The 21,922-nt window shown below is 41.4% G+C and overlaps 1 protein-coding gene across 1 annotated transcript in view; it reads left to right on the top strand.

The window, feature by feature from the left end:
• KIAA1244 (KIAA1244 ortholog) overlaps window positions 1-21,922 on the top strand; it is a 219,695-nt gene that overhangs the window by 38,641 nt on the left and 159,132 nt on the right. Inside the window, exons 3-4 of the mRNA XM_006884948.1 lie at window positions 16,183-16,264; window positions 20,766-20,897. Of these exons, the coding sequence (XP_006885010.1) occupies window positions 16,183-16,264; window positions 20,766-20,897 (214 nt within the window). The remainder of the gene's footprint in view (window positions 1-16,182; window positions 16,265-20,765; window positions 20,898-21,922) is intronic.

Below are 21,922 nucleotides of genomic sequence, written 5' to 3'. Positions count from 1 at the left end.
GTAACACTTCCTGAGGTAGGTAATATTCTATTTTTCTAGACGAAGAAAACATGGCAAGATTATATTCACAGTACCCATCTTGTAATTGACAGGGCCTAAATTGGAATTCAGATGAGTTTGGTTTCATTTCCCCCCCTTCATGTTACTCTTTTTTATCTATTTTTCACCATCATAGACAAAGTTACATTTTCTAGAACATGTCTCAGACCACATCATTTCCAGAGCTCCTCATTTTCTATTGACTGGACTCCAGAGCTGTTGGCTTCAAATGTAAACTTACACAATCTGGCATGACTCCACCTTTTCAAACACCTTTTCACCAATATTGCCACCATACCTTGCCCATCCTGTCACAGTGGGATTCCTGGCTGTTCTGTGAACCATTCTGCGCCTGTCTCCACTCTGCCTGGCTGACCAAACTGCATTCTGTCTCCTCCATTTCAAAGCCAAATGAGTATCTGTTTGTGAAGACACTTGCATTTTGTAAACAAAATGCCAGTTGTATGTTACTCACAAGTAGGACTGTGATATATATGCTAATTTTAATGCTCTTTTTTCTTTAATATTTTCAGAATGTTTTTCTTTATTAATGGAAATACCTAGAATACTTTTTAATTATTTTATGTTATGCCATGGCCTACTGCTGAGAAGCTGCATTGCAGTCTCAAAGGCATGCAGGTCGAATCCTACAGCTGCTCCATGACACAAGGATGGACAGTCCCTTTCTGTGCAATTTACTGCCTCTGAAAACCCCTGGAGGATTGGCTATGCGTTGGTTCTGACTTGATGGCTTGTAGGAACCACAACCATGTAATATTTAATAATATTTACATTTTAAATATACCTACAGTAAAAACTTTTTTTTAAAAAAAATTATTATTTGTGTGTACTGTCAAATTGGATCTGGCTGGTACAGGACGAGGTTGCCCCTCCTTCTCCAGCAGAACATCTGGTGGGTTTGAACTATGTACCTTTGGGATTGCAGTGCAGCTTCTTGCCACCAGTAAAAACCATTTACATATAAACATTTTCTGCATCTCTGATTATGTCTTCGCACAGATTTCCTGAAAAGGAAACCCTCGGCGGAAGCATACTGTTGGTAGGGCCGTTGAGTCAGCTCCGCCTGACACTGACCATGTTACAGGGGAGCATCCTCGGAATCGCTCAGCACCTGAGCCCGCGTTGGCCTCAGCTGGGCCAGCCTATCACGTCAAGGGTCTTACTCTTTTCCCACTGACCCTTTTCCAGCCACGCTGTGTAACTGACTCCTTCTGAAAACAATGCCCGAAGAATATGAGATGAACTCTCACCATCTTTGCCTCTTATGAGCATTCTGGCTTCACATCGTCTAAGACAGATTTTTTTGTTCTTTCGGCTGTCACAGTATATTCAATATTCTTCGCCACCACCCCTATTCAAAGGCACCGATTCTTTAGCCAAAGCAAATTAATATTAATGAAACAACTCTTTGTTTATGGCGTGTTAATACTTTTAAGGCTCTTGATAGACCTTATCAGATTGCTTTTCAGGAAAGTCTTAAAGACACTAACATTTCAATGCTGCCCTGGGAAGGGGTTATATGAGGAACTGTACAGTGTGTTGAGGGAAGTGAGGAGCTGTCCGCAGTGCTTCAGTGAAAGGTCAGCATGTGGCTTGGCATTGGGGAGCATGTGAGGAAGTGTAGAGATGGATTGATCATGATCACGGAGAACAGTTAGTTTCTTGACAAAACTCCCCAGGCTTGCTGCATAGAAAGTGCTTGCCTCTAACCACCACAGTCTCTCTCTTATCACTGGAATATAGACGTGGGGGTTCAGCCATCGCCTCCTCTTTCAGGATAAATGTCCCTCTTCGCTTCCTCCCTCATCACTGGTTCCTACAAGGAGACGGTGCTTCTTCTTTGAGATGTTGAGAGGATTAAAGGGGATCATATTCGTCAGCCCTCATAGCATGGTGCACTGAATATTTTACGAAATGACACTTCTGTGACTTCAGCTGGCACTTTATGTCACATCAGTCAGGTAGCCTTGGATTCGCAGTGACAGAACTTGTCCCAAAGAAGAAGACCCATGTTACTGAGTTCTTTCTGCTTCCAGAACAAAGCATGTGTCCAGTGGGAAAAAAAAATATCCCTTGCTTCTGTCTTTTTCCTGGGTTTGCCCAACAATGCAGTTTCATCCAACCTCTAATTGACCTCAGTGTTAATTCTTCTCAGAGTCTTTAAGATTTTGTTGTTGAAGTTATCAAATGGTAAGTTTACTTTTGCCTGTATTTTAGGATGGGAAAGACAACAGTTTTTCCTTTGTTCTATGCTCAGTGCCAAGTGTAGTGCCTCACACGTAGTATAAGCTCAATATTTGTAGAGAAAAACTAATTCCAGACCAACTCCCCTTATGATCAGAATGGAATTTTTGTCTATTCCCACCCCCACCCCCTAGAAATAGAAAAACTTTTAATGATTTTTTTCGCTGATGACACAGAATTTATGTTTCATAACAGAAATATTAATACCTCTAGATTGCAGTTGAATGTACCAAATTATAATCCATCTATAATTTTTATTAAAATGAGTTAAAAGCTCTTTCTCGGTGAATTATCATCTTGACAGTAGTGTTTTGGAAAAAACCCTTAAGGGGAAAAGATAAACCAAATATCCTTTCTTAATAAAATTATAGACTGATTTTATGTTTCTGTTGTTTTTAGTCCTTGGTTGCTTGATTTTCAAATTAGACATTAAAGATAGAATCTAGATGTTGTTGTTGTGTGCCATTGAGTCTGGATCAACTCATAGCTGACCTTCTAGTGGGTTTTCAGAGGCAATAAATTGCACAGAAAGAGATTGCTGTGGATTTGACCACATGACTTTGGGACTACAGTGAAGCTTCTTACCACTAGGCCACCAGAGTATTGCATTTAAAATTTTAAAGATGATAACTTGTGTGTGTGTGTGTTTAGTGCCATAATTTTCTCAGTCTCCTCCTGTTTTATGAGAGTCCCACCCTCACCATCATTGTCACCACCATAGGACGCAGTATAGTGGATCTTAAACAGGTGTCTATTCATATAATCCAGCTGTCCTGCCTCAGTAATGTCAGTTTGAGCTTTCCCCTGAGATTTGATAAAAAGTCTTTTTAAAACTCTTGCTTCTTGAGTTGCTAAACTGGAATTAAGTAAATTCATAACTTCTTGTTTTTCCTCTTTGCTTGGAGAAAATCTTTTTAACAGGAAAAAAAAAATGAGGGTACCAACCACAGAGAGACAGAAGCAGAGTCTGGAAAATCTGAACAAGTGGGAACTGTTTGGTTGATATATCAGTTCCTAATGGTTCCCGGGATTCAGTTGGCTAAGACCATCTCCATGTGCTCTACTCAGTAGTTACTGAGATAATAAAGTGCTCTCCTCTAACAGCTTCCACCCCTTTCCCTGGATGATACAGTTTTAAAAATAGAGTTTAGAGATTAGATTTTTCTGAAAACTTAAAAAAGGTCCTGAAAAATCTTAATTAGAAAGAAATACCTTTGGTTTAATAAAATGCACATGATTTAAATCTCCCCTTCTCTACTGATCCCAAGTCCTCCAAAGAACAAGCAATATTAGCACATCTAGAAATATCCAGAGACATTCACACATGCATCCTGATTACATTTGGCCTTTCATTTTTGACACAGAGCAGTGCACTTTACAGGCAGTTCTGAATAATTTGCTTTTTACTCACTAACAATATATCCTGGTCAATAGTTTTTATATTCAAACATATAGATCACTTTATTTTTATTAATGACCTCATAGTGTCATAGTGTTTTGAAATGCCATGAGTTATAAAGCCAGTTCCCTAGTGATGAACATTTCCTTTCCATTTCTTTGCTGCCATAAATCTCCAGGAAATGTCTGTATTTACATATCCTTGTACACACATGTCAGCAAATCAATAGGATACATTCCCAGAAGCAGAATTTCTTCATCAAGGACTCAAGAGAACATGCACCTTTACCAGTATACCAGGAGTATGGGCAATTGCATGCATCGATCCTTCTATTATGAAATTCTATTAACATTGATGTTAGCCCTGGTGTCATGGCTGCTTCTGTCATTTGAAACATGTAAGTTGGTTTCCCATCGATTCTTGGGACCTTATTTTTTTTCCAGTGCCTTCAGTGCAGCTTGAACTTCATTCTCATTACCATTGACTCTCCATCATATGGTATTTCCTGAAATATTTCATTGTCAACCAGTTCTTTTAGGGACAGTGGTTCTGCATATTCCCTCCATCTTTGTTTGAAGTTCCCTAGACTATTCACAGTTTTGCCCACAGAGTCTCTAACTATTGGAACTTGAGGCTTGAATGTGTTTTCAGCTCTTTCAGCTTGAGAAATGCTGAGTGATTCTTCTCTGTTCATGCTCCAATTCTGGGTCTCTGCGCATCCATGTTAGTTTGTTTTGTGTTCTTAAGCTGCCTTTTGAAATCTTCTGTTCAGCTCTTTTATGTCAGTATCCTTTCCCTTTGTTTTGGCTTCTAGATACTTTAGTGCAATTTTCAGGGTCTCTTCTGACAACCATTTTGGTATTTTCTTTCTCCTCTGTCTTTGTAATGACCTTTTGTTTTCTCCATGGATGATATCCTTAATGCCATCCCCCAACTCATCTGCTCTTCAATCATTGGTGTTCAATGCTTCAAACCTATTCTTAAGATGATTTTTAAATTCAGATGAGATAGACTCAAGATCATATTTTTGTTTTTGTGGACTTGTTTTCATTTACTTCAGCTTCAGTTTGGACTTGCCCATAAGATTGTTGGTCTCTTCCACAGTTGGCACCTGGTCTAATGTTGACTGTTGATAATTGAGTTTCTCCAGTGATTCCTTCCACCAGATATAGTGAGTCTGATTTCTATGCAATCCACCTACTGAGGTCCATGTATAAAGTCACCATTTGTGTTTTTTAATGATTAAGAAATCATTAAACCTCAGATGGATCCTGATGGAAAGAATACTGGAATGAAGCCTGTGTGTGCTTTATTGACCATGTCAAGGCATTTGACTGTCTTGATCATAACAAATTATGGCTAACATTGAGAAGAATGAGAATCCCGGAACACTTCATTGTACTCATGCTAAACTCATACCTAGACCAAGAGGCTGTTGTGCTAATAGAGCAAGGAAACACTGTTTTTGTTATTGTTAAGTTGTTGTTGTTGTCAAGTGCCTTCAAGTCATAGATGACTCATCGCAACCCTATAAACAAAAGACCTGAGCACTGTTCATAGAGTTTCCGGAGGCAAGCCGTTTTCGGAAGCGGATGCCACTCCTGCTTCCAAGCTTGTTTTCATTGGGAAGCTCCACCAAGCACTGTACACCATGGGTAACCATTATCACATTTGGTACATCAGTGTCACAGTGTTCAGCTTCACAGCAACTACAAATTACCTCTGTACAGCAATGCACAGACTGGTGTTATACCACATAGAAGAATGTTTGACAAAAAAACAATTTAAACCAGGCCTGAGTACTGCAGATTAAAATCACCAACCTTGGCTTGGTAGCATAACTTTCTGTCCACTAGGCCAACATAGCTCTTTCTATTTTGTCGTTGTTATTGTTGTTAAGTGCCGTCAAGTTGTAGACACGGTGTATTCATTTTTGCAGCACAAATACTAAAATTGGAACAATACAGAGATTAGCATGGCCGCTGATCAAGGATAACATGCAAATAAATATATGAAGAGTTCCAAAATTTTAACAAATAACTGGATATTGTAGAATTAGAAATGTGCAGTTCCACTTTTGGCCAGTACTTGATTGGAAATTCTAAAAGGGAAGATCTACCCTGGAGATAAACTTGTTAAAAGTAGACTCTGATAGAGGGTATTAGAAAGATTAAGTCACACCCAATATTCTGAAGGAATTTGCATTTGAATGAATTTACAAACACACATTGGACTTTTAAGGACAAAGAATAAAAAAGGAAAAAAGGGGGGGAAGAAAGGAACAGATTGTCTTTCTAAAATTGGAACAAGCTATTTGGCTCTGATGCAGGGTAATGTTGGTGCCCATCAGAGCCTCCTTCTAAGACTTAAGGTTGGAGTGTGCTCACCCATTATGATCAGCTGCATCAGCAGCAGTAGAAATGGGAGAAATACAATTGAAGCAAATAGGCTGAGCTTGGATGAATTCCTTCAGCAGCCTACCTTCCATGCACAGATTTATGGATGAGCATGGAAGGGTTATTGACTTGAGCATGGAGTCATGAGGACCTGTGGCTTGTTGACTTGGCCCCAAGTGGAAGGTGGGACTGAGTGAAGAAACCAACAGATTTGGAACTCATTGAGAACTGTGGACTCCAGAACTAGCAGCTAATGCCCATTTGGACCTAGTTATGGATGGCTGGGAATGAATTGACCAGAACCCAACCAGATAAAGAGAAAATAATTCATGCTGTGAGCTAAAGTCAATGGCCACAACCTGATGGCTTGCTCTAGACTGGACTTTGCTTTTGGATGCCAGTGTGCAAGGTTTCCAAGTTGAACAGCGGGTTCTTCAGCAAAAATAATCTTTGTTTCCTCAGAGTACTAGTTTGCTACAGATAGGCAAATCAGAAATCGGCCATTTCAAAAGGGGTATTAAGGTATGGGGCATGAAGTAGCTGGCTTACATACCTTCACAGATGTAGTTATTAGTAAGATGGTTGTAAGAAGAGAAAAAAAGCACCCACAATATACATGAACAAAATACAACATAAATGAAAGATTGTATAAAAACATTGTACATGCATGAAACACAATGTATATGGATGATATTAAAAATATTTATTTGAAAAAAATTAGGAAAGATGTTCATCTGAGTTATATCCTTTCTCCATACCTATCCAGTCTGTAAGTTGAGCAAATTACTCAAGAAGCTGGACTCTATAAAGAATGATGTGGCATCAGAACTGCAGGAAAACTCATCAATAACCTTCATTATGCAGATGACACGATTTTGCTTGCTGAAAGTGAGGAGGACTTGAAGTGCTTGCTGCGGAAGATAAAATACTTCGGCCATCAATATGGATTGTATATCAGTGTCAAAAAAACAAAGATCCTCACCATTGGACTGATAGGCAACGCACGCTAGTTGGAGAAAAGATTGAAATTGTCAACAACTTCATCTTACTTGGATCCACAGTATGCTTCATACGAGCAGTCATGAGATGAGGAGACATATCGCACTGGGAAATCTGTAGTTAGAGACCTTTCAACAGCGTCAGTTTGAGGACTACAGTTTTCCTGATTTGGGCCAAGGCAAATGGGAAGCTACACAAGTCAAATATAGGAATTCTCTGTGACCAGCAATTACACCCCTGAATAGGATTATATGTACATGTATAACAAAAAATACATTAAAAAATATCTAGAGCTGCAATATTTTTAATAGCCTCCATACAGAAATGTCTTAAGCATCTATCAGTAGGAGAATTGATGCATGGGTCATGAGTGTTCATACACTAGAATGTTACATAGCCATGAAAATGAATCTTTACTCACAGTAACATGGATAGTGAGTCATAAACAGTCTTGAACTAAAGAAGCCAGACATGAATAAGTCAGTAGTACACAACAAAATATGATAATATCTAACAAAATATGTATGTCTTGGAGAAGGTGCAGCCAGAGTGCTTCTTGGAGGCAAAGATAAGAAAGATTGGTCTCACATACTTTGGCATGTTGGTAGGAAAGGTTATTCCCTGAAGAGGGATATCATGCTCAGAAGGGTGGAGGGATGACAAAAGAGAGGAAGGCAGTAAGCTAGGTGGATTGATAGAGTGTCTGCAGCAGTGAGTTTCAGTGTGTCAGAGATTGTGAGGATGGCACAAGAAACTCAGGGTCCAGATCTGTTTTTCTTAAGGTCGCTAGTAATCGTAACTGACTCGATGGATCTAACAACAGTAACACAAACCAGAAAATACTAAGTCATAGTTTTAGAAATCAGGATAGAGAGGTTACTTTGAAAAGAATTGCAGGAACCCACTTCGGAAAGAGTAACATATTACAAACTCCTTTCTTTGATAAACTTTAAGCACTTGTTGCAGAAGATCAAGGAATGTAGCCCTCAGTATGAATTGCATCTCAGTGTCAAGAAAATAAAGATTCTTACCACTGGACCAATAGGCAACATCATGATGGATGGAGAAGAGATTGGAACTGTCAGCAGCTTCCTCTTACTTGGACCAGCAGTCAGGAAATAAGGAGACACATTGCACTGGGAAAATTTGCAGTTAGGGACCTTTCCAAATTATTGAAGAGTAATGATGCCACTTTGAGGACCAAGATGTATCTGTTTCAGACGATAGTTTTTCCAGGCACTTGCTGTGCATCTGAGACAATGAATAAGGATGACAGAAGAGTTGATACTTTTGAGCTGTGGTGTTTAGAAGAGCACTGAACACCTCATAAATGGCCAAGAGAACAAACAGGTGTGTCTTGGACAGGGTGCAGCCAGAATGCTCTTTGGAGGCAAGAATGATGAGGCTTTACCTCAAATACTTTGGGCATGTTATTAGAAGGGGCTATTCCTTGAAGAAGGACATGATGTTGGGAAGGATGGATTGTCGGCGAAGGAGAGGAAGACCCTCAGCCAGGTGGATTGATACAGTGCTGCAATGGGCTCTTGTGTGTCAGGAACTGTGAGGATGGCACAGGATAGAACAGGGTTCAGATCTTTTTCCAAAGGGTCACTATGAGTCATACTCAGTGACACCTAACAACAACAACAATAACAACATTATGTTAAAAGATTCAAAGACTCAGATACATATTGAATAAATGGCTTAGTTCATAGCCTCCTAGAATTGTGGAATGCAGAAAGAACTACTCACTTACTTTAATGCCCCTTTGTCCATTGTTTTTTTCCAGTCTGTGAACCATGACAATGCAGTTAAGCAAAGAGGCTCGGTCTCCTTGACATGACCAGACACTCTGTGTCACCGGGTGATGCCTTCCTCATGCATATGCAGCACTCCTGCTTATTATTCTTTAAGAAGTAATGACATGCCAGCACACAAAACCCGGGGCCACTGCCTTTATATAATTAGGCAAGAATAAATTTGCACATGTCTATGCATGAAAAAGAAATAATCACTTAAAGTAATTGAATATTGGTTTATGTCATGCGCTTTCCCCAATAAGGTTGTGTATAGGAAAGATCAAAAGATTTTTCTGTCCAATGCGATATGCATAAAGGCAACTGAGATGTGACACACATTGCATCTTCATTATAAAATTCATCGAGAAAACCAATTAACAGGGCTGATATTCTTTCATTAAAATAATTTCAGAAACTCTGCAAAAGGTTTTCGACTATGGAACCCATTGAAATCAGTTGGGACACATGATTTTTGTTCATTTCCATGTGTACTTTCCTATCCAAGTCAGGATCTTAGACTTGTACCTTAGAAAGAGTCAGAGGATAGATAGTTGCCTCCTCACCTTCTGCTGTGCGTTCTTTCTCTCTCTCTCTCTCTCTCTCTCTCTCTCTCTCTCACATCCTTTCACTCTCCTTCCTGTCCTGCCCCACTCACTATCTACCCTGGCTCTTTCTCCTTCTCTCATTCTGTTTCTGTCTCTCTCCCTTTCTATCTTCCCACCTTCTCCCTCAATCTTCTCTCATTTCCCCAAAGCCTGCCCTGCTGCACCCTACTCCTCTTCTCTGCCTTGGGCTCAGTGCAGCTTTGCTTCAAAGTTTGTCCTCTGAGACCCCAATCCCTGACATGGAACTGAGTCTTCTTTTTGACATACTGTTATGTGTTGTGTGCCATCGAGTCAACTACAACTCATAGCCACCCTATGAACTATAGCTCTGAACCCTGTGCTATGTTGAGCCAGCCTTACCATCTGACACACCTGACCCCATTGCCACAGTCACTATGTCTATCCATCTCATCCAGTGTCTTCCTCTCCTGCACTGTCCCTTTACCCTTCCAAGCATGATGTTACTCTTCCAAGCACAATGTCCCTCTTCTAAGACTGGTCCCTCCTGGCAACATCACCATAGTGAGTGAGACAGAGCTTCAAAATCCTATCCTCCAAGTAGCAACTTGGTTTCACCCTCTCCAAGACAGACCTGTTTATTTTCTTGGCAGTTCATAGTATGTTCACTACTCTTCTCCAGCAGCACAACTTAAAGGCATCAATTAGTCTTCTGTCATTCTTAGTCATTGTCCAGCTCTCTGATCCCTAGCAAGCAATTGAGAAGACCATGGCCTGGATCAGATAGACTTTAGTCTCTGGATTTGATATTGTTGCTCTTTAGCCCTCTAGAGAGATCACTGAGAGCAGATTTCCCCAACCCTTTGATTTTCTGACTGCTAGTGTTAAAACCCTATGTGACCTAGTGGTAAGAAACCGCACTGCAATCCCAAAGGCACATGGTTCAAATCTACCAGCTGCTCCTTGGGAGATGGATAGACAACTGTGCAATTTACTGTCTGAAAACCCACTGGAGGGTCAGCTATGGGTCAGTTCTCACTCGGTAGTACACAGCAATGAGAGCAGTGCCAAGAATGTTGATTGTGAATCCAAATAAGATACTACTGTGAACAACTTCAATCTTTTTTCCATCTGTCATGATGCTACCAATTGGCCTGTTTTTTCAGGCTAATATTTTTCTTGCTGTTGAGATGCACTCCATCTTGAAGACTATAATCCTTGATCTTCTGCAGCAAATACTCCAAGTCCTCCTCAGTTTTAGAAAGTAAAGTTGAGTCATCTACATAACTCAGCTTATTGATGAGTCTTCCTCTAATCCTGATGCCATGTTTCTCTTCATAAAGTCCACCCTCCTGAAGGATCTGTTCCACATATTCATGGAAAAGATATGGATGGGGAAAGGACACATCCCTGACACACTCCTTTCTTGATTTTGAACCATACAGTATTTCCTTGCTCTGTTCTGATGACTGCTTCCTGGTATAGATTTTGCATGAGTACAATCAGGTTTTCTGGGATTCCCATTCCACTTTCTGCTAGCCACAATTTGTTGTGATCCACACAGTCAAATGCCTTTGCATAGTCAATAAAACACAAATACACATTCTTCCGGTACTCCGTTTTCATCCAAGATCTGTCTGACATTGGCAGTGATGTCCCAGTGCCATGGCCTCTTCTAAACCCAACTTGTATTTCTGGCTGTTCTTTATCAATGTACTGTTCCGGTAATTTTTCTTTTCCGTTTTCAGCAGGATTTTGCTTAGTGTGTGGTATTAATGATGTTTTTTGATAATTTCTACTCTTTGTTGGATCACCTTTTTGGAATGGGAATAAATACGGCTCTCGTCCATTCAGTTGGCCAAGTAGTTGTCTACATTTCTTGGCCCAAGCTGGTGAGCAAATCCAGGATTGTGTGTGTTTGTTGAAATGTGTCAGCTGGTGTTCCATCAATTCATGGGGCCTTATTTTTTGTCAGTTTCTTCAGAACAGCTTGAGCTTCCTCCTCTATTACTGTTGGTTCCTGATCACGTGGTACTTGACGTTAAGATTTGCATCACGTTGAACAAGTGCCTTTATGTTAGTGCCAGAGCCTCCTGACTTGGGATCCAGGTGGAGTTGGACTTTAGACAACTGTGAATCCCCTAATATGCATGAACTTCTCTATGAAGAGAGCCTTTGTCAGATATTTTTGTCTTCTCGATTAAAAGTTGAGAAGCAAATATACTCCAGAAGGGATTTGGTCTGGGGAATCAGGTAAATTTGAATCATCTCTAATGTATTTAGTTACGTGATACTGATCAGGCTACACTACTTCTCGGAACCCCCATTTTATGAAATATAAAACAAGGGTCAGGGTATATGTTTTAGGATTGTAATGAAGGTAAATGGAGAAGTAATGATTGCTAAGTCTTTCCCCTTCCTTTCACCCCATGAATACCAGTGAGAGTAGATGCTTGTTCTTTCCTGTTATTACCACGTCTTCCTCACCTTCCGGGTTGATACATGCTGTAAGCGCTGGTTAAACGCTTGCTTATATGGGTGCGTGGAGTGACTTGGCTTAGCAAACAGATTATGTTTATCAGCCTTTAGTGCTCAAAGCCTACACTTCACTATTCTACACTTTAGTCTCCCATCCAAGTACTAACCAGGCCTGACCCTGCTTATCTGATGAGAGTGCAACATTCAGGATGGTATGGCCTGGCGGTGCATTAAAAAACATGTTGGCATACGTACTTAGAGGTCAATGGTTCAAATCCACCTGGTCGAAGGCCACCATGAATCGGACTTAACAGCATTGTTCTTTGCTGTCAAATCAGAATGAACACATAGCTGGCCCTCTGACAGGTTTTCACAGGTAGCGAATTACATGGGAGGAGATTGTCCATCTTTCTCGTACAGAGCAGCTGGTGGATTTGAACTGTGTGCCTTTGGGATGGCAGCACAGCTCCTAACCAGTAGGCCACTAGAGCTCAACAGCTGTGGGTCTGGTTTTTCCGTGTTAGTGCTCAGAAAGTGTCTTGGTGGTTTAATGCATAAGATGCCAGGCTGTTAGACAGAGGTCCTCTTCACTCCACAGGAGAAAGATGAGCAGTCTCCTTTTGGAAGTATTTCTGGCCTCAGAAGCCAGGCTGCTGCAAGTCTGAATTGAATCGATAACAGTGAATTTGGTTGATTTTTATAGTGAACAGAGCCATTATTGTCTAAAAGAGATCGTGATAGTTGCCCTGAGACCTTCCCACAACAGCTTAACCCATGACCATGTTAAATATTTCTGTGACAAGATTAGATTTGTTTCGTCTGTGGTGAAATCTTGGCTGTGTACTGGGTACTTTGTCTGTATTAGTACTGGGAAAACTGCAAACTGTAGGCCAAATCTGATTTGCTGCCTTTTTTTTTTTATAAGTTTTTTTGGAACACAGCCACACTAATCAATATATTTATGATCTTGTGTGTGAGCATGTGCGTCCTGAGTTAACTAGTTCAGGCAAAGAACATGTGGGTTGCCATACCTCAAATATTACCTAGCTTTTTACAGAAAAAATGTTGCCAACTCTGTACATATTTCATCAGTGTAAGCAGATCACAACTCTCCCTTTTTACTGCTGGCCAGCCGCTTCCAGCTCATAGTGACTGTCGAGCAAGTTTCCAAGGCTTTAAGTCATAACAGGAGGGCACTGCCTTCCTGTCTCCTGAGGAGATGATGACGGACTCGAACCACCAGAGACCTGAGGACTTCGAGTTAGCGGCACAACTGGCTATAAACTATGCTACCAGAGCTCCTCATAAGCACATGGAAGCATGAAATTGGAAGGCTTTAAAATTTAAAAGGCTTATAGTGGCAATGACTGAGCAGTTACAGATTTGCATCTGCTGATAATGCTTGCCTGATACTGCTTCCTGTTGCCTCAGCATGGTCAGGAGTGGCTTTTGTTATTCCTGACCATCTTGTTCTTAGTTAAGGTCAGTGCCTTTTGTCCATTTTCAGTCCATGTCTACTGCACAGACACTTTCTTTGCTCTGAGCTAGTGGACCATTGTGAGAGCTCTGGTCTCGTGCTGTGCTCCCTGGTACTCTGCGTGGTCTCATTGTCAGATCTGGTCCCACATTTGAATGAAGCCCCTTTCATAGAGCATTGTTCCTGATGGAAAGCTGATGGCTCCGTGGGGTAATAGATGAATACCTACGGTTCTCTTCCTACTCTGTGCTCTCACTCACTTTACTTGCCTTGCTCCTGTCAATTTTCCCAGGCTTACACATGGACTATGAATTGAACAAAAGGTGCAAAATGAGCAAAGCTGCTATTTCTGTGCTCATTGGCTGCATTGCAGTATTTGCCTTGGAAACTGTGGAAAGTTAACAATAATGAAAATAGTGGCAAATTTATAGTTATCCACCTAGAGGTAGCAATCTTGGGTACCTCTCTCTATCCATCTGTCAGAGAAAGTAACTAATGAACAGTAACTGTAGTGTTAATCAGTTGGCACAGAAAAATGAGTGTCTGAACATTGAGGGGAGTGGTGAGGAGGGTTAAAAAGACAAATGTTGGGGAGCTCTGGTGGCCTAGTGGCAAGAAGCTGCAACTACAATCCCAGAGGTGCACGGTTCGAATCCACCAGATGCTCTGCCGGGGAAGAAGGGGCAATCTCCTCCTGTACCAGTTAAATCTGATTTGACAGTACACACACACAAAAATAATTAAAAAGTAAAAAAAAAGAGAGACAAATGTTCTCCTTGAATTGAATCTGTTTCCATTCCATCTTTGAGGCCAGCATTCCAGAGCATCTGCATAGAATTGTTACAGAGTTAACAACAATTAATCTGTTAGGGAACAGGCCAATGGAGGATTCCATGGAAAAGCAGCAAACTTTAGCGTGAAAACAATCAGAATTACCTTATAGGACAGAGTAGAACTTCCCCCTAGAGTTTCCAAGGGTGTTAAACTTTAGGGAAGCCGACCGTCACACCTTTCTCTCATGGAGGCAATTTTTTTATTACCAGCTGAGTGTTTTAACCTCTCTAACACCAAGGCTCTTATAGAATAAAAATGGCCATTATTTCTCCAGTGTTATTATCTTGTAACCTAACCCTGTGACTTTTATATTATCTAATGTCATTTGTGGTGTTGTAGTTGAAGTGTTTCACTACTATTCCGTAAGTCAGTGGTTGGAATCCCTCAACTGTTCTGTGGCAGAAAGATGGACTGGTCTGCTTGTGTAAGATTTACAGCCTTGGAGCCCTTCTGGAGAAGTTCTCTGTTTTACAGTCACTATGAGTTGAAATCAGCTCAACAGTGATGAGTTTTAATGGCTTCCAGGCACTGAGCCTTTGCACTTATGCTGAAAAGGCAATAGAAAACAAGTAAAAATGGGGCTGCTCTTGTCTAGTCGAAGCTGGAGGGACCTGGTAAAATGAAGTAACATTTTATTTGTTATGTGAGCGTGAGTCCATGGGGAAATAATGGGTTGATTAAAATTCTTGGTCTGTTGTTTAATTATTTAGAGGCAGTGCTTCAAACAGAAAATGATTTTTGCCTGTGTAGCTCTATTTGTTTAGCTCCTACCTATTATTCTAGGGCCCAGTTATTTCCTTTAAGTGTTAAACTCTCCAATCAGTTTTTCTCTTCTTCTTCTTCTTTAATCTCTCCCATTTCACCATAGACTGTTACATCCAGGTCCTCATTGGCCAGGACTATATTGTTTATATTTCTGTTCTGGAACTTAGATGCATAAAGAACCTGCCACAAAATTCATTATCTACGTTGTGATGAATACCAAAGAGCACATACTTAAACTGCTAATTCTTGAGCTCTTTGGATGGGGAAGGCATCGACAACTTTGACGTTGTTCTGATGGGAACGGAGTGGTGATGGTGACACAGGTACTCTGGTGCTGCCGGCAGTTGTTCACCAGGGGAGCTGGGTATGAGCGATGGCTTTAATTTGGAAAAGAACACATTATAGCCATGGGTTTATGAAGATCCTGCCCCCAAACAATTTATTAGAGACCCTAGGCCTTGCTCTTCTTCATGTTGTTATATGCTGTTGAATCATCTGTGATGCATAATGACCCTATGTACAATAGCTCTGAACCCTTCCCTAACCTGAGCCAGTCTCACTGACTCAGACACACCTAATCCCATTGTCCCAGTTATCATGTCAATCCATCTCATCTGGGGTCTTGCTCTCCTGCACTGTCCCTCCACCCTTCCAAACATGATGTCCTTCTCAAAAGTATGTGAGATGGAGCTTCAGAATCTTAGCCTCCAACGAGAAACTTGGTTTCGCCCTCTCCAAGACAGACTTATTCTTACCAAAGCTCTTCTTACCGAACTGAAACCAAAGCTCACTCCCACCTGGAGTAGTCTAACTCATAGTGACCCTCTTTCGGGCTTCAGAGGCTGTAATCTTCCCCAGGAGGAGATAGTTCATCCTTCTCTCAAAGAGCTGCTCATGGATTTAAACCACTGACCTTGGTACATGTACACACGAAGTACACAACATATCACACTACACCACCAGCCATACTAATAGAAGCAAACCCTCAGGAACATTTCCTCACCACTTTTTGCCAGTTTCTTGTTCTGGTTTTAAATTTCACCTGCGTTTTTACTATTGTTCTGTGTGTTCTGGTGGTGGTTAGGGGTGGTGGACTGCATAAGGCTTGTATCGCTTGCCTGCCAGCTCTGCTGAGCTTACATGTTGTCCTTGTGTCTGTGTTTGCCAGGGAGAAATGCCTGCTGCCTCTCCAGTTGGCCTTGGAATCCAAGAATGTGAAGCTGGCCCAACACGCCCTGGCAGGGATGCAGGTAAGTTGATACTGTGTGCGGTGAGGTGGCCACAGTACCTAGCAGGGGCTCTTGGCATGAAAACAGCAAGCAGTTAACATTTTACTATGCTTTAAAGACCCAGACCCAAATTTCCTCCAAGGTAGGAAGTAACGATTTCCTAATGAATACCTAGAAGGGAACAGGATTTTCTTCACCACAGATTATCTCTACTCAGCATTGTCTTACAGAGCTTTTGTAATCAAGTCCCCAGCTGATAAGCCCACATAGAGCTGAAATATTTTCATTGATACCCAGATTTAGAGAAAGAAAGGACTCCAGGTTTATACCGGTTAATAAGCTGGAAAGAATTTGTTCTACTTTTTATTCTATAGTTAGATTCTATAGTTAGTTAGATTGATGATATAAATATATATTATTTCTGTAATAGGACTGAGAAGAAAGCAATTGGTCTGATAAGAAAAGCTAGATTGCCTGAACACATTTCCTTCTCTGAGCATTTATTGCTTCATTTCATCCCATAGTAGGGTACATTTGATTCTGGCAGTGAAGAGGTGGTGGCCATCTGAGCTCATTAATTCTTTGAATGATTTGGTTTCTGAGACAAGCACTGAGAAATTCAAGCCTGCAGGGGTTTATCCAGTGAATTGGAGGAATTTATATGATGCCTTTTCATAGTGTTGCTATTGTATGCTGTCAAGTCAGACTTGACTTACCGACTTACCGGTGACCCTCTGGCAGGTTTTCAGAGGCAGTAAATTGTACGGGCGGAGGCGGAGACTGCCCATCTTTCTCCCACAGAGCAGCTGGTGGATTTGAACTGTGTGCCTTTGGGATTACAGTGCAGCTGCTTACCACTAGGCTACCAGAACTCCCTTTACAAATTAGTGTGTACTATATGCCCTTTCATATTGGTATGTACTATTTCTTAGTTAAGAACCCCTGGTAATGTAGTGCATAACATCTGGGCTGCCAGTTTGAATCTGTCTGTTGTTCCAAGCTGATGGATAGGCAATCTCATCCTGCAAAGATTTATAGCCTTGTAAACTCAGTGGAGGGTTCCCGTGGCTTACAGTAGGCTTAAAGGCACTGGGTTGTTGGGTCCACTAACACCTTTGAAGAGTTAAAGCATATGAAAATCCAAACTAAACTCAGTTATCACTGACTTGGTTTTTGACTCTTAGTGGCCCTCTTTAGGGTTTCCAAGAGTGAAAATTTTCGCTGGAGGGGACTGCCCATCATTCTTCATTGGAATAGCTAGTGGATTTCAACCACCAACCTTTTAGTTATCAGTCTAATAATTTATGCCAAAAATGGCTAAAACAGTACATTAACAAAGAACTACTAGAAGTTGAAGCTGGGTGTAGAAGAACCTTTGGTACCATGAATGTCATTGCTAACGTCATATGGATCTTTACTGAAAGCAGAGAATACTAGAAGAATGTTTTTCTGTGTTTTACTGACTATGTACAGGCATTTAACTGTGGGGATCACAACAATCTATGGCTAACATTGGGAGGAATGGGATTTCTAGAACACTTGATTGTGCTCTTGCAAAATCTATAGGTCAGTAGACTGTTGTCTGAATGGAGCAAGGGAACACTGCATGGTTTAAAATCAGAAAGAGTATGCATCAGGGATGTATTCTTTCTCCACACTTATTCCATCTGTACACTCAGCAAGTAATTCATGAAGCTGGACTCTGAAGAATGTTCATCAGGATTGCAGGAAGACTCACCAATAACCTGCATTATGCAAATGACAGAACTTTGCTTGCTGGAAGTGAGGAGAACATGAAATGCTTGCTGCAGAATATCAAGGACTGCAGCCTTCAGTATCGATTGCATCTCAACATCAAGAAGACAAAAATCTTCACCACTGACTCAACAAGTACCGTCATGATAGATGGAGTAAAGATTGAAACTGTCAACCAGTTCATCTCCCTTGGCTCTATAATAAATACGCTTGGCGCCAGCAGTCACAAGGTCAAGAGAAGTATTGCACTGGGAGAGTTGGCTGTATCCGAAGTACTGAAGAACAATGATGTTAGTATGAAGACTAAGGTGTGCCTGATTCAGACTGTGATCTTTTCAATTGCTGTGTCTCTAAGAGCTGGACATTGTGAATAAGGATGACAGAGGAGAATTGATATCTTTGAATTGTGTTGTTGGAGAAAAGTTCTACCGAAAAAAACAAACAGATGTCTTAGAAAAAGTGTAGTCAGAATGTTCCTTGGAAGCAAGAATGGCAAAGTTTCATTTCACATACTTCGGGCATATTGCTAAGAGAGGCTATTCCTTGGAAAGGGATATCATGCTTGCAAAAGTGGAGGGTCATTGGAAGAAGGAAAGACCCTCAATCAGATGGACTGACACAGCAACTGCAGTGAAGAGCTCAAGTGTATCAGAGAGGAGGAGGATGGCACAGGATAGCACTGGGTTCAGACCGGTTGTTGATGAGGTTGCTATGAGTTGTAGTCGACTTCATTGCCCTAACAACAACCTGTAACCAGAACACCTTAAAGCATATTAAAGAATAAGAAAATATTATTTTCCTCCAGTGGATTAGAATTAGATAGGGTATATTTTAATGTGCAACACCATTAGAAATTGGTATACATTGCCATTAAGCTTATTTAAAACCCTTTGCTTTTCCCATGATGATTGAACACACTTTAAAAATAAATGCGAATTGTTTTGACCTGCCACTTTTTCTCTCCATCTAGTATTGTATAGATATTCCATTTAGGTTTGTTTGGTTTTGGTTTTAATACAAACATTCTAAGTTACAATGCAGTGTTTTCAAAGGCATGTGGTGGCTTTTGAGTCTTCCTTAAGCCATCATTACTGGTGCTACTTATTAGCCTTTGGCATGTCTCAGGACTTCTCTGTATTTACTACTAAAATAAAACCCGTATTTGTGTGTAAACCTTAACTCGTATAATAATGAAAAAAAATCTCATTTGAACAAGCATGGGCATGATATTATCATATAGTCTTTAGGAAGAAGGTTTGAAATACATGTTTTTCAGATCTGCATTGATATAGAGGATGGAGTCATTATCCTGGATGAATCAGAATGCCAAAAAATTTTTACCAGCTAGAATTTTAAGCTGAATTGTACAAGAATAAATTTAACATGGATGAGTATGAAGTCCTCCCCTTGGGTCTTGAAATTAGGCTGTACCAGGACAGACTGAGAGAGAGAGCAGCTTAATTATAGCCCTGGTGAATGAGGATTAGAGGGTTCAAGATGAGTCAGCATTGAGTGCTCTGTGATTGGCAGTAGAACTCGTGTTGTGTTTTAGTGGTGAAGAGTGGCACTGCTAACCCGAAGACATGTGGTATGAATCTCCCAGCTTCTCCACAAGAGAAAGTCTTGCGTATGATTTATTGCATCTGAAAACCAGCTGGAGGGTCAGTTATGGGTCAGTTCCAACTTGATAGTACATAAAAACAACAACATTTCTCTTTAGTAGTGGGCTATGCTTGAGACTCTGGTGGTGTCTGGTCTGTAGGATGTTGTGTTGTTAACCCAAAGGCTTCAGGTCTATCAGTATGAATCCACCAGTCATTCCTCAGGAGAAAAATGTGTCATCTCCTCCCATTGAGATCTAGAGCTTTGAAAATCCAGTAGGGAGGCACTGTGGGTCAGAGTCATGTCGAAGGTGCTGAGACAGACAGCCCACCGTGAAGCATTCCAGTTACTCACGACACTTACATGAAGCCATGCATGCACAGCAGAGTGTGTGTGAAACGTATCACAGAACGGAGGTTTAGTATGGAGGAGCCACGTGTGGGTGGGCTGGGCAGCTGACTGACTTCACCTACTTTAGGAGTGTTTTTTCAGGTTGGCCCCAGGGAAAGGAGAGCAGTTGTAGGCAAGAGTGTTTGGATCCAGTTTGAAGAAGAACTTTAAGAAAAAGAGAAATTCCCCCAACGTAGAAATGGCCTGTCCTCTAAGGTGTAGTGAAATGGGAGCTTGCTCTCCTGAAAGTGAATGTCGTCTTATTTTGGTTTGTTGGCCTTTATTTTCTGATGGTGACAGGCATTAAAAATTGAGAATACTTCCCGAATAAATGTCAGCTCACATTAGGACGTTAACAGGTAAGTGTCTCGCAAACAGAACTTGCTGCCTCTAAGTCCTCGGCCTCTTTTGTGACGAGGCTGCCTGATTGAAAAAGGGTGTGTAGATGGGCCCCTGTGACCCCTGAGAGGCCTGGCTGCTTCTTGGCATATCCACCCTCCTCACCACCAACATAACCTAGATGGCCAATACATGGGAGTCTCGCTCGATAGACCTTAGAGTGAATTAGCTAATGTCAAGGGAAGGTGTTTGCCAAAACCCACTTAACCAAGGTTTGGGACATTCATTATTGTAATGGAACATAGCTGGAGATAATGGCCTGTAGCCCAGCTTCCGCCTGAGCCTAGCAAATTATCATCAATACATAATAAGATACAACAGAATCAGGCAGCAGGGAAGAGCCTATCTGTGATCAGTGCTTTGTGCCTCTTTACAGAAGCTTCTATCAGAAGAGAGGTTTGTATCCATGGAAACAGACTCTGATGAGAAGCAGCTGCTCAATCAGATCCTGAACGCGGTCAAAGTGACGCCTTTCCTTAATGAAGACCTGCAGGTGGAAGTGATGAAGGTTGGTTTGACGTGACTCCCCGTTTGCGTCACAGGCACAGGAACCCTCTCTGACCCCCTGCCCGCCTTCTTAGTTCTCTGAGGAATGCCTCTGCACTGTGGTCGTGCTCACCCATCTTCCAGTGGCATTAAATGGTTGCTATCCTTGCCTGTAGTCCCCTGAAAATGATCCCTAAAGAGCAGCTAAGTTGAAAGGTACACGCTGACCTGATCGTGCATCACAAGTATTGTGAGGCAGGGTAGGACCACCCTTGAAGAGAACGCGTGTGAGTCGTTCCAAACTGTAGCACATCTGACCCTTCTTAGTGTGCTGCATCCCGACAGATTTTATAACAAAACCTATCAAAGATCTAACACTGGTTTTGACATTTACTTGACATTTTAGAATGGGAAGGAACGCCCCGCTTGAGCCTAGCACTTTCATCCTAATTACCACCTCCCTTTTAGTGATGACATCGCTTTTTCCTCATTCCCACTCCCTCCCCTGAGAATTGCTGGGATTGGAGCCTTTCTGCTGCCTGGAGTGTGTCAAAGCCTCTGAGGACACAGTGAGTTAAGACTGGAGTGAATGACAGTCTCTGCCCCAGAACAGCATCTGGGTGACATTGACATAGCAGGGACCATCGAGCTAGATTTTAAAAATGCATCTGTCCTTTTCATCCCTTGAGGAATGTGTGGAGAGGAATATTTAGAGTAGCTGGTGTCGTAGACTGCTTGATTGCTTCCTGGAAATGTGCTGAAGGATTTTTGTGTGTGTTGGATAATAGACTTCACATCTCTGGGTTTCCGTTTTTCCATTCAGAAAAGATTGACGTCAGTATTTCTCAGAATGTAGTCCACATACTGCGCAACACCTTTTCAGGACAGCCTGAGCCTCACCCTAACCTTGTTGGTGGTTAGTGTAGTGTAGTGAGTGGTTAAGAGTTCAGATTCTGAAGCCAGTCTGTCTGGGTTTCTTTTCCTCCCTCTACTTCCTAGCAGGATGCCCTTGGAAAAATTGTTTACCTGTTCTCTACCTTGGTTTCC

The sequence above is a fragment of the Elephantulus edwardii genome, unplaced genomic scaffold, assembly GCF_000299155.1.
Source record: "Elephantulus edwardii isolate Elephantulus edwardi_28Jun2011 unplaced genomic scaffold, EleEdw1.0 scaffold00039, whole genome shotgun sequence".
NCBI lineage: Eukaryota > Metazoa > Chordata > Mammalia > Macroscelidea > Macroscelididae > Elephantulus > Elephantulus edwardii.
This window is presented reverse-complemented; position numbering and strand designations above follow the sequence as displayed.